At 47.1% G+C, this 12879-nt stretch overlaps 1 protein-coding gene across 1 annotated transcript in view; it reads right to left on the bottom strand.

Annotated features, from left to right (window-relative positions):
- Positions 1-1873: 1873 nt before the first annotated feature.
- The window catches only part of LOC310811875 (oxysterol-binding protein-related protein 10-like), a 48362-nt gene continuing 37356 nt past the window's right edge, over positions 1874-12879 (bottom strand). The window contains exons 8-14 of the mRNA XM_083680214.1: positions 7000-7152; positions 6152-6487; positions 5731-5920; positions 2930-3116; positions 2430-2612; positions 2141-2294; positions 1874-1967 (exon numbers count right to left, since the gene is read on the bottom strand). Coding sequence (XP_083536340.1) covers positions 1923-1967; positions 2141-2294; positions 2430-2612; positions 2930-3116; positions 5731-5920; positions 6152-6487; positions 7000-7152 — 1248 coding nt within the window. The 3' untranslated portion in view covers positions 1874-1922. The remainder of the gene's footprint in view (positions 1968-2140; positions 2295-2429; positions 2613-2929; positions 3117-5730; positions 5921-6151; positions 6488-6999; positions 7153-12879) is intronic.

Genomic DNA, 12879 nt, shown 5'->3' with positions numbered 1-12879 from the left:
CAAGCTCTTGGATACATTGCAGTTCTCTTACGATTAAACTTAACTTCAACGGAATCCAATGCACATACATTCAGGATATCCTTGGGGGACACTGGTATGGTTTAAAAAAGGGCGTCCATCTTTGAGTACAGGTCTTCCCCAACCCACAGTCCAATGTTTGGGTAGAGACAAGTTTACAAAAGTGCTTCTTGGTCCAAATAAGGCCAGTCTAGAGTGAGTTTTTTTTGTCCAGCAAGCAAAATAAACGTGAAACAAACCTACAAATACCATATTCCTTTAAGAATACTTTAGTTGAAGTTGAGTTAAAAAAATATAATGAAGGCAATCAGATATAACAGTACAGTATTGAACTAAATGTGTATACATATATGGGAGGTTAGTACATTTAGTAAATATATAGATATATAATAGGCTATGATGATGATGACCCAATACATTCTCTCTCTACCATACAGCACCTGTCTCAATAGTCTAATGTGGCGCCCTTGCCTTCATCATCACACTGACGTGAAAACTAATAATAAATTCCTGACGGGCATCCACTTTAGCGCTTTCACCCATTCTGTCTTTTCAGAGCAGCGTAAAGTAGACAAAGATGAAGGAGAGAAGGAACAACTTCAGACTATTGAGATGCAAGGGAAAGAAACCACTTTCCTATTGAGATGCACCCCTGAATCCCATTTCCTACTGAGAGGACATCCTGTCAGCGTGGGAGTGAGGCTGCGTCCTCCTGTGAGAAACCTTATCCATATTCACCAGCAGATAGTAACCTGAGGAGTCGTTTGCTGGGTACAGCTCCAGCTTAATCACCTCAATGCCAACCTGAGGACACACGCACACACCCAGAAATACACACACACGCGCGCACACACACACGTCCCTGGAAGGGGAAAAAGACCTCTCCATAAGAGAGCCTTATGTACACTGCTGAGTGAGTGTGTTGACTGAGTAAAGAGACGCAGGGATGGAGGAGAATGATGAGCAGGTGAGTAGGTATATCTGGATGTATGGTAGAGCAGAGGTGGTCACTCATTGGACTGAATGGACAGGATTCTTCTCAGAGGTCCATATGGGCCACAGATGGGTAGAATGGCACAGTGAAAGTGATCAGATGTGGACTGCCCTCCCACAGCCAAAGTAGCTACTGTAGTAGCTTGTTAACAGCTTTTAGAGTGTGCTGGAGATACAGCATACGTTTAGGGTCGAGGAAATACAGCCTGGGGCAACAAAATGGTGTCAAAGAACGAGGTTATCATGAAAACCACAAACATTATATGACTCCAGCTCCACTGAGAAACAACATTTGGAACGTATTCTTTTTCTGAGTCCTACTGAAGTTGACGTCTCATGACAATGCAGTTATCAGTGACCTCATTGGATAAGACGTTATCCAATGCTTGTCCCCCCCATCTTTCTGCTACCGCTGCATTCTAACGCTGCGTGGCAAATAAAGGCTTCGAGAACGACGGACGAACGGTGTGGTGTGTGTCGACACGGAACGTGAACCGAAAACACAACACGTGGTAAAACCGTAACCAGCTCCTACTGTGCATGTGCAAAAAAAGGCTGTGGCGAAAAAGTGAAAAATAGAAATTCTCTACCTTTTGAATACTATAAAAAAATGTCTACGATATATCTGTCCCTCACCCTCACCCCTACTTGGTATAAGTAGAGACCGCTTTGGCACCTTGCTCCCTGCGTCTCTCCCCTCCTCTGCCTTCCTTTAGAGTCACTATCTCCTGCCTAATGGGGTAGATAGAGGGTACGGTAGCAACCATCCACAGAGAGGCTGCTCAATGTCCTTATCGTCCCCCAGGCCTGGGGCCTCGTTCTGGGCTGGAAGTGGAGGGACGGGGGGACGGGGGACGGGGGGTCTGTGGTAGTGTCCATTAGAGCAAAGCAGTCTCTCCCTGGTCCTGGTGTCAGTGAGACTTCCATAGAGGGTTGTTGTAGAGCCAACCTTCTCCCTGAAGACAAGAGGAAAACCACAAGACAGCGATTATACCTACCTACCTTTTATTTACCTTTATTTAGCACTTTTCTAGAGGCCAAAGCCACGTTGATGACGACCTTCAAGCGTTGTGTTTCTATACAGGAGAGGCAGGCAGGAGCCGTCCTCTGTTAGTCTGCTGTACGTTACCTCTTTGCTGAAGTATTTTGGCGTCCAGGGAGTGTTGTCTGCAGCTCTCTGCCGCTCCTGCTCTCTCTGATGTTCCTCCAGGCGATGCTTGTGTTCCGTGGCCTCGTCAATGTTTCCTTCCTTCAGAGACTTGGTGACGTGCTTCCATAACCGCCTACACGCACACGCACGCACGCACGCACGCACGCACGCACACACAGAGGATTAACTATGACAAATATACACACAGCTAACAAGACGTCTACCTGGAAATATGCAAGTACCGTTTTCTTATGTTCATCTATCTTACCTGGACTCGGTCCGCCCCTGCTTTTCCACTGGCCGGAGCTTCTTCTTGATGATTGGCAGTTTGTCGGTGTCAATCACTTTGGTTTCCCCGGTGCTATAGGTGAACTCCAGAGTTCCGTTCCACTCCCCCTGAGCCTTACACACGATGGTGTTGGTGGGGTTGTGCTTCACCTCAGCAGTCACCCTGAGAACAACAACATGTCAGCTGTGTTCAGGATTAGACAATTACTGAGGCTACGCCACACACAGTAATGTTAGCTGACCCTGGTTAGTAATGTTAGCTGACACTGGTTAGTAATGTTAGCTGACCCTGGTTAGTAATGTTAGCTGACCCTGGTTAGTCATGTTAGCTGACCCTGGTTAGCTGACCCTTGCATATTATCATTATCATCATCTAATGGTGCCACTATATAGCCACGCACGCACGCACACACACACACACACACACACCACATGGACACGCACACGCACACGCACACGCACACACACCCACCCACCCACCTGTGTACCTTCCCTCCATAGAAAGGCTTGGTGTGGAATGTGACGTTGGCAGAGTAGCCGCTCTTGGCACAGGTGATGGAGACTTTCCCGCCCAGCTCCACCCAGGGCACAGTGAGGATGGAGCGGGCGTAGGCACAGGGCAGCGTGAAGACGTACTCCTCGTCATGCTCCAGAAGACATAGGACCCCTGGAGGGGAGAGGGAGAGGGGCAGGGTTAAAGGTCACCCTCCACCTCACTGGTGCATGGTGGTAAACAAATACCCAGAACAACAAGAGAAACATTCATTCCCATTCTATTCTATCTTTGAAAAGGCAGCTCTGATCTGCAGACAGACGAGACAACCCCACTTTGCAGAAAAACAAATTAAGAGACACCAGAGACAATGAAATTGTCTTAATTCTGAACGGTTTCCGACCTCTTCTCCACTTGGGGCAGCAGATCAAATAAATCAAACCACACGAGGTCCGGTAGCACCATCTACCACTCGGACCAGATGCATGCTGGGATCTTAGCCAGCAGCCTCCCCTGCACACTACGGCTCTTTGTCTCTCACGTGTAATCAAATACTCACCGGCCCGGAATCACAAACTCAATCAATCCATTAAGCGGAGTATGCCGCTCGAGTGGACGACTCTTCTTTAAGTGGGTTATGTTGCTAATGCTGAAGCGCCCGTCCCTGGTTTACCCACCTACCTATCTATCTATGTTACCTCCTCTTTCTCCTCTGGTAGAACTGGACCTGCCCTTGGATACAGAAGAAGCTTTTGAAGAGGTAATGCAGCAGCTGTGACGGGCCCCCCCCCCCCCCCCCCCCGCGCGTTGTCGCCCCTGAATGATTTCCTTTCCTTTGTAATTTTCCCTTTTGTGCTGAAAATTGCTTTTTGTCCCCTCACGTCACATGACCCCACGTATGTTTCACTATACAAAACACCTGGGGGGATAGCACTTAAACCTATTGTGGACCATTTACTGTACAAGCAAAGAGATATACAGTCCAGTACTGTACATGCACCTACTCAGTACCACAGACAGGCAAAGGGGCCTTCTGCCCTGTATCGGCTCGTATGAGCATAGAACACCGGATTGAAAGAGTGACCCGCCCGTGACACACACACACACACACACACTTATTATTCCTAACTAGGTAAGTTGAGTCAGGGTAGAAGTCATGAGGAAGGTTGTCACATGACTGGCATACTGTATATTGGTTTTACTAAATGAAAAACATGCCAAAACAATGCCTTGGCCTACCTATCTCCTTAAAGGTGCAGTATGCAGATTTGAGCTGTAAAATGGTGCTCAATGGCCGTGAAAAAATGGTAGCGATCAAGGAACGAGATCAACATAATATGAGATGATGATGAAGTTTGTTTAGTGGAAGAGTGCTTTCCAAAATCGGGTGCTTTATATGTCCCTATGTTATAGTATAGTTTTGTTTGTCCACAAGGATATGCACATACTGTATTCGCCACAATTAGAGAACGTACATACATGTCAATGTTCTGTGTGGCCAAAGAGGGCAGCAAAGAGCAAAACCAGTGTTGTATACAGTACCAGTCAAAAGTTTGGACACACCTTCTCATTCAATGGTTTTTCTTTATTTTTATTATTTTCTACATTGTAGATTAACATTGAAAACATCAAAACTATGAATGAACACATATGGAATTATGTAGTAAACAAACCAGAATATGTTTTATATTTTAGATTCTTCAAAGTAGCCACCTTTTGCTTTGATGATAGCTTTGCACACTCTTGGCAAGTTTGTGTCCAAACTTTTGACTGGTATACATGACTCACCACCATCAACATGACTCACCACCAATCAATGAAACTAAGATATCTCTAAAATAGCATCACCATGTCATCAGAAAATCATTACTCATTCAGATGCCAAAGCACAGATGCTGCTACCGCTGAGGCAACAGTCACCATACGCAACATCAAGCGATCCCACAGCAAATGCCACGGTATGACTCACCGCCGGTTTTTAACAAAGGTGGATCTGTCTGGCCTCAGTGATCAGATCATACAGTACGTCAAGTGTTGGGTGGATTGACTTCAAAGGCTTGAACTAACAGGGTGAGTCATCCAGAACAGCCTACGTACTGTAGACACCGTGGACGGAGATGAGAACAGCCATGAGTGGATGGAGAGAAGGCTCCCGTATTGATTGCCATCGGAGTATATATATACATTTATGGCATTTACATTTATGGCATTTAGCAGGGGCCATTGGCAGTCGTTTGCCAGAAGCCAATTTATTTTTTATTTTTTTAAATTATTTATTAACAGGAGAGAACTACTATATACTCATACCCTTTCCTGATGTGACAGTATTGTTCCTGACTTCCTACTGTAGGCATCTAAAACAGACACAGTGGCCAAGTCACTAACTGGATGGTCTCTTTACTCTATAATGTATAGTACATCACCAGTAAACATGATTATGATTAAAAGGTAGACTAAGCCTAGATTATGATATTTCAATTGAAAGAGTCACTAAACACACTTTCACAAAACGGACATCTTTCACAAAACATGAGGTTTGCAGATGAAGAACTTTGAACTAAATGTGACATCAGCTTCTACACCAGGGGAGGCTGGTGGTGGCAGAAATCAGAGGACGGGCTCGTTGTAAAGCATGGAATGGAATGAAGAATGATATCAAACCCATTCTTCATTCCATTCTATGCATTACAATGAGCCCGTCCTCCGATTTCTACCTCCACCAGCCTCCACCTGTTCTACACGCACCTCAGCACAAGTAAGCCGCCACGCCTTTGTAGCTGTCACTCACCTTCGCCGACCATGGACACGCCGATGGACATGCCCATGAACTTGCTTTTGGTCCATACGTGGGCGTTCACACACATGGCCCTCTCAGGACACTCGCAGTAGAACCCTGAGACGGGCGGGTGATGGGAAACCTGCTCCGCCACGAAGCGCACGCGGTAACGCCCACCTGACTCCGACAACGGATCGTCCTGCTGTAATAACAATAATAATTGTAATTTTTTTATTCATCCTTTATTTATTCAGGGAAGTCCCTTTGAGACCAGGTCCCTTTTTCAAGGGTGTCCTGATTACAATGTATACACATCACTATTATTTACATCAAATAATAATAATAATAATAATAATAATAATAATAATAATAATTGATTGGATTTCGATAGCGTTTTTCTAGGCACCTTTACATTGTATGGGGGAGAACTCACCTCGTTACTACCAGTGTGATGTAGGGTGTTGTTGGAGCCCCCCCTGGTGGGCTCTTTGTTGGGGGCCGGGTGGGACCGGAGGGGCCTGACCCGGTCCCTGGGGACCTCCCAGGAGCAGTGGAAGGTCTCTCCCAGGGCAGGGTTGTAGGGCTTCTTGGCCACGGCGCCCCTGCGTCCCTCGTGAAAGGCCGTCAGGTAGTACTCTACGAAGCGCACGATGCGGTCCTCGGCTGTGGCGCCGGCCGCGATGGATAGGAACATGTCGGGGTGGGCCATGAAGTTGGCGTACATCTCCAGCAGGGAGCGCTTCTCCAGGATGAAGGTGGGAAGGACCACCTGGTGGGCAATGAAACCACATACAGTCACTGAATAATGCATAGCTTCTTCAGCTCAGTGGGCTAATGTAGTCTTGCAGCACTAGATTCGAACCCAGTCGGTCACGGGCGGGAGGAGACAATTCAATCACATACGGGAGACTCTAGAGTCCTGAAGGGGGACAAATGCCATTCTGTGATTGTCTCATCGTTCTACATGATCCCACCATGTATCTTTACCTTGAATCCTAGACTTTGATTGCTGCTTTTCTGATTTGTTTATGTGTATATTTGTTTTGCTTTTGCTTTTGTCTTTTTAAAAAATATATATTTTATCTTTTATTTCATGCACTTTGAGATTATTGTTGTATAATGAAAAGTGCTTTATAAATGTAATGAATAATGATCCTTATTACTAAACTAAAGACCACATTACTCAGCGTGTACAGTACAGCCCACGCAAGCCCACAGTATGAGCAGAGAGCAGAGAGTATGAGAGCAGAGAGCAGAGAGTAGAGAGTGTGGTCTTCCTACCCGTGTGAGGTCCATGCCCAGTTTGAGCTGGGAGAGGAGGTGGAGGATGACGCTGCGTTGTTCGTCCAGAACCCCCAGGTCTTCCTCCTCGTTATCCTCCATATCTGTCCCCTCCTCACTGGGACTGATGTCCTCCAGCCCTGGCTGCTGCTGCTGGAAACACACACACACACACACACACACACACACACACACACACACACACACACACACACACACACACACACACACACACACACACACACACACACACACACACACACACACACACACACACACACAGGATGAGATCTCATATAAAGCGGATGACAGACACACACACACACACACACACACACACACACACCACTAATAGGGCACAATGGCCAGCAAGTGGGCGAGCATGAGTGAAGGCCATTATGCTTGCCAATCGTCCCTTGCTTATTCAAAGGATAAGATCATGTTAAATCACCCATCATCCGACATTGAGGGAACTATGAAGCTCTTTAAGGACAGAGCCGAAGGATCCTAGAAATACATATCTTCCTCACTATTCTACCCATTCATTATCCACTCATCACTGTCATATCCCTACCATTGTCCTACTGATAAGAAAACGTCATTGTCTATTCCTTTTTTTCCATCAAATATATGTTTTTCTTCGGCACAACGAGCACAATCATTGTAAAAACAGACATATGAAACAACAACGTACAGCTTGTACAACATACAGGATATACACAACGTGGAGAAACGTTGACTGTGTTCCATGATGGTGGTTCAGCAACTGAAACAAGGGCAAGGAACTCGGAGGAAAAACGTGGATGACTTTAATGAACGTTGTTTATACCCTACAAGTAATGACTTTCATTAATTGCATGTATTAGAGAGCCTGCCCTTTGTGAGTGCACATCCGGATTCCTCCCCTAATTCCACCCAGCATGGTTTCACAGCACCCTGACAGGCCTCAAATACGGAGCAGTGAGAGTGTGGAAAGACGTTGTGTTCCTGCACTCAGCTGGAAGCTCTTTCTGTCTAATCTAGGTTAAAGAATGAGAAGAAGAAGAACTGTCTGTGATATCTCCTGCTGTTACTCACAGGGGGGAAAAAATGAAGAGCCTTATGTATAATGCAAGAAATTGCTCTGTCAAGCCTGTGGGCAGCGACAACTGTCTTCCCTCAATCTCTCTCTCTCCTTCCCTCTCCTTCCCTCTCCTTCTCTCTCTCAATCTCTCTCTCTCCTTCCCTCTCCTTCTCTCTCTCAATCTCTCTCTCTCCTTCCCTCTCCTTCTCTCTCTCAATCTCTCTCTCTCCTTCCCTCCCCTTCTCTCTCTCAATCTCTCTCTCTGTACATGCCTAAATGACCATCAGCGGTAAAGCTGGTGGTACCACTTCAGTTCAGAATGTGTGTGTGTGTGTGTGTGTGTGTGTGTGTGTGTGTGTGTGTGTGTGTGTGTGTGTGTGTGTGTGTGTGTGTGTGTGTGTTTGGGGGGAGAGACATTTCCAGGAGGAATCAGTCACCTGAATATTTCATTCCATGCATGCCACAAGCCAAGCTCCACACATCGTGCAAATGTACGCCATACACCACACACACACACACACACACACACGCACACACACGCGCACACGCACACGCACACGCACACACACTCACGTTCACTATAGAATTACAACTCTAGAACTCATTTCACTATAGAACTAGAACTCCAGAACTACTTTCACTATAGAAGTACAACTGTAGAGCTCTAGAACTACTTTACTTCCACTTTCTACACTGTGCTGCACAACAGAAAACAACGACAATATGAAGCCATGGGCATGTATGGCTGTCTGGTCACAGCACACCACTGAAAGGGTTATCTGTTGTGATGGAGCCTGAGGTTTGTATGATTGGTGTTGGGAGGACGTCTTCAGGGTTTTCTTCATGTCCTGTTATGAGGACTGACAGTTGGTCATAAACAGGGGCAGGCCCTCATTAGAACAGACCGTATTCTAGGTCAGCTTGTCACAGAGGAATACGTACAGCACTGTACAGGGGAGGCTGGTGGAGGTAGATGCATGGCATGGAATGAGGAATGGTATCAAACACACATTCTCAGATTTCTACCTCCACCAGCCCCCCATGGTACTGAAAGTTCTGCAACGCAGCAAAAGCACTCCAGGACTTTACATAGCCCATCAACTTGTGTCCATCAGATTGATTTAATTTGTGCAACACAAACAGGAACTGAACTTTGCAGTCAAAAAGAGATCACAGAGACACACTAAGTTATAACTTTCAAGGGGGCTTGAAAAATATATGCCAACTCTCTTTCCCTTAAAACATCTCACACACAGACATACACAGATACACACACACACACACACACACACACACACACACACACACACACACACACACACCAGCCAAACTAGCTAATTTAAAACACCCACACTTACATTGCACGGTTGAGAAGCTACAGGCTTGTCCTCAGTACAGCTGGATCTCATCTCCAGTATGGTGTGTGTGTGTGTGTGTGTGTGTGTGTGTGTGTGTGTGTGTGTGTGTGTGTGTGTGTGTGTGAGTATGAGTGTGTGTATGTATGTATGAGAGTGTGTGTACGGTAAGACACACACTCTACACACAGAGAGAGGAGCTCAAGATGTCCTGAGGGTGAATTTCCTGCTACAGTAGCTATCCACAAGTCCAGCAGCAGTCTCTTGCTCTCGTTCCCCAGCAAAGAGAAGAACTCCTGAAGTAAGAGTCCAGCGTTGGAGGCGATATCCAGTTACCAGACTCTAACTTAGAGGGAGGATCCTTCACTTCTGTTGCTCAAGATGTTCGCAGGGCTCAAGTTCTTAGAGACAACCTCTGCTTCTGTAAGAATGTACAGAATTTCTTCTTCTACTGGTACTGATAGAATACTTCAGTCTTCTTCTTCTTCTTCTTCTTCTGTTGAGAGACTGTGCCGAGCGTAAGCAGCTTGCAGAGCTGTCCTGCTGGGTGGTCATGTGATGGTAGAGGAGGTGAGCCCCGGAGCGTGACTCAGAGGAGAAGACTAAAAACCTCTCTCGATCGCCCACGCTACACGGATTGAGGGAGAGTCCCTATGACGCTGGCGATCCCCTTCGTTCCACCACCCCCTCCATCCCTTGTGTTTCCTTCCCCCTTCCCCCCTCCTCCTCCTCCTCCTCCTCATCCTCCACTCCTCCACCCCTCCATCCCTCATGCTTCCCTACCCCACCCCCTCCTCCTCCTTTCACACTTGTCGTTCTCTTCTTCATCTCAAACTCATCCTCCACCCCCCCCTCTCCCTTCTGCTCTCACACTCGCTGCCCCCCTCCTCCTCCTCCTCCTCCTCCTCCTCCTCCTATCACATGATGGTGTGGATCAGCCTGGCTAATGAGTCTGGCAGCTCAGGAGACCCCGACAGCCCCGCTTCAGAGACAGACTGTTGGTGGGCGGTTCTCAGACACACACACTGTCCTTGATCTCTCTCTCTCTCTCTCTCTCTCTCTCTCTCTCTCTCTCGTTCTCTTTTTCTCTCTCCTATCTTTCCCTCCCTCTCTCATGTTCTCTCTCATGTTATCTCTCTCTCTCTCTCTCTCTCTCTCTCTCTCTCTCTCTCTCTCTCTCTCTCTCTCTCTCTCTCTCTCTCTCCGAATTCCCCTCTAATCTTGATCTTTCACTGCCTTCATCTCATTGACTAACTTCTCTTTCTCTCATTTCTTTTCTTCTCTCTCCTCTCCCTCTCTCTGTCATTCATCACTGCAGTTCTTTCTTTCATTCATCCTCCCTCTCTTCTCATTTCATTCACCCATCCTGACTATTTCATCATCTCTCCCTATCTCCCTCCCTACCCTCTCTCTCTCTCTCTCTCTCTCTCTCTCTCATGTATAACTCTAGGCTGAGATGTTTCTGAAAGGGAAGGAGGCAGTGGGTCTTAGCAGAGTGTCACCTTTGTGCAGGTGCTCAGTGAATAGATGAATAGATTACTGTGTTACACAGAATAATGTGTTACAATGAGTCTGTCCTCCGATTTCTACCACCACCAGCCTCCCCTGACCACCACAACCACCACTCTCTCTCTCTGTCTCTCTGTCTCTGTCTCTCGGGAGTGTGTAGGCGGACGATAGGGGGAAGTCTGAGTTCATGGCAAACTTTCTCTTGACATTCTCTGGTCTTTTCCACACCCATATCCCACCCCTACCCGCCTCCTCATCCTCTTCATCAAGCATCCTCCTCATCTCAGCCAAATGTCAGCCCCTACCATCCCCCAGAACCCCACTACACACACACCCACACACACACCCACACACCTACACACACATACCCACACACGCGCACACACACACGCACACACACACACACACACACACACACACACACACACACACACACACACACACATCTGCACCCACTGTAAACTGGGGGAATAAACTAATGTTACGCCTGACATGGAATTGCCTTTTTGGTATGAGATTTCTCCATAACAGAAATGTCCTCTTTCACCTCTAACTTTAGAGCACATCACATCACTAGACCAGATGACTCCTCCTCTGTCTCCTCCTCCTCCTCCCCCTCCTCCTCCTCCTCCCCCTCCTCCTCCTCCCTCCTTTCATCACGCTGTCCTGAAAACAATACGATGGGGAATCGCTCACTGCATTAGTCACCATCACAGACGCAGGAATGACAGCTTTTTGGTGGAAATGAAACGTTTGGTCTCCAGTTGGCTGTAACCGCAGCTTAATGACTTCTGCAGCCGTCCCTCAATTCCACACTTAAACAGACAGATTTCAAGGAACAAAAAAAAGAAAAAAAAAAAAGAAAAAAAAATTATAATAATCTTTTCCCTGTAAGAACCCACCCTGCTGAGTCATCCCAGTGTGTATGAGATTCACCATCTTAATTGGAGTACATCACCGGGGGTGTTAGAGGATGGATCAGCCCCAGAGCACACTGGATGCTGCTGCTGCTGCTGCTGCCTCTGCTGCTGCTGATGGGTACACTGACCTGACCTGCCCTGCTCTCTTCCTACTGGGCCGCCTGTCTCGCTCTGCTTAGCCACTGACAGATAACACACACACACACACACACACACACCCAGGGTGAAGACACACACACTGATACGTACACTCTGAGACATACACGCACACACTGACACGTACGTACATACATACACACACACATACACACACACACACACACACACACACACACACACACACACACACACACACACACACACACACACACACACGCTAACACGTAGGCACATTGACCAGCACTCAGCACTGTGGAGAGAGCTCCACAGTCGGTGGCTAGAAGAGCACTAATAAATGACCATGTGAAAATCTCAGATCAGATGTGAGCTGCTCTGAAACTAGGTCTCTGCCCACTCTTTAGCCTGTGGGTCAAATTAGGATACAGTCTGGCACTACTGATGGCAACTGGGTTCAATCTGTTTTCACCAGGGGAGGCTGGTAGAGGCAGAAATCAGAGGACAGGCTCATTGTAACGCATGGAACGGAACGGAACGGAACACAGGCGTTTGATACCATTCCTCATTCCATTCCATGCATTACATTGAGCCCGTCCTCCGATTTCTACCTCCACCAGCCTCCACTGGCTTTCACTCCTATCACACTTTCAGTCAAGCTACCGTACAATACCATCAATCTCTTCACCCACTGCAGCTGTCAATACTGTCTAACTGTCACCAATAACCACGTACGATACTTTGAGACCTGGTCTTAAGCACTTCATAAATGCAGTCTGTCAGGGGAGGCTTGTGGAGGTAGAAATCGGAGGACGGGCACATTGTAATGTATGGTACAGAACGAGGAACGATATCAAACACGTCCATTCCATGCATTACAATGAGCCCGTCCTCCGATTTCTACCTCCACCAGCCTCCC

Source organism: Argentina silus, assembly GCF_951799395.1.
Source record: "Argentina silus genome assembly, chromosome: 11".
NCBI lineage: Eukaryota > Metazoa > Chordata > Actinopteri > Argentiniformes > Argentinidae > Argentina > Argentina silus.
The sequence above is the reverse complement of the archived record's forward strand: the minus strand, read 5'-3'. Positions and strand labels throughout refer to the sequence as shown.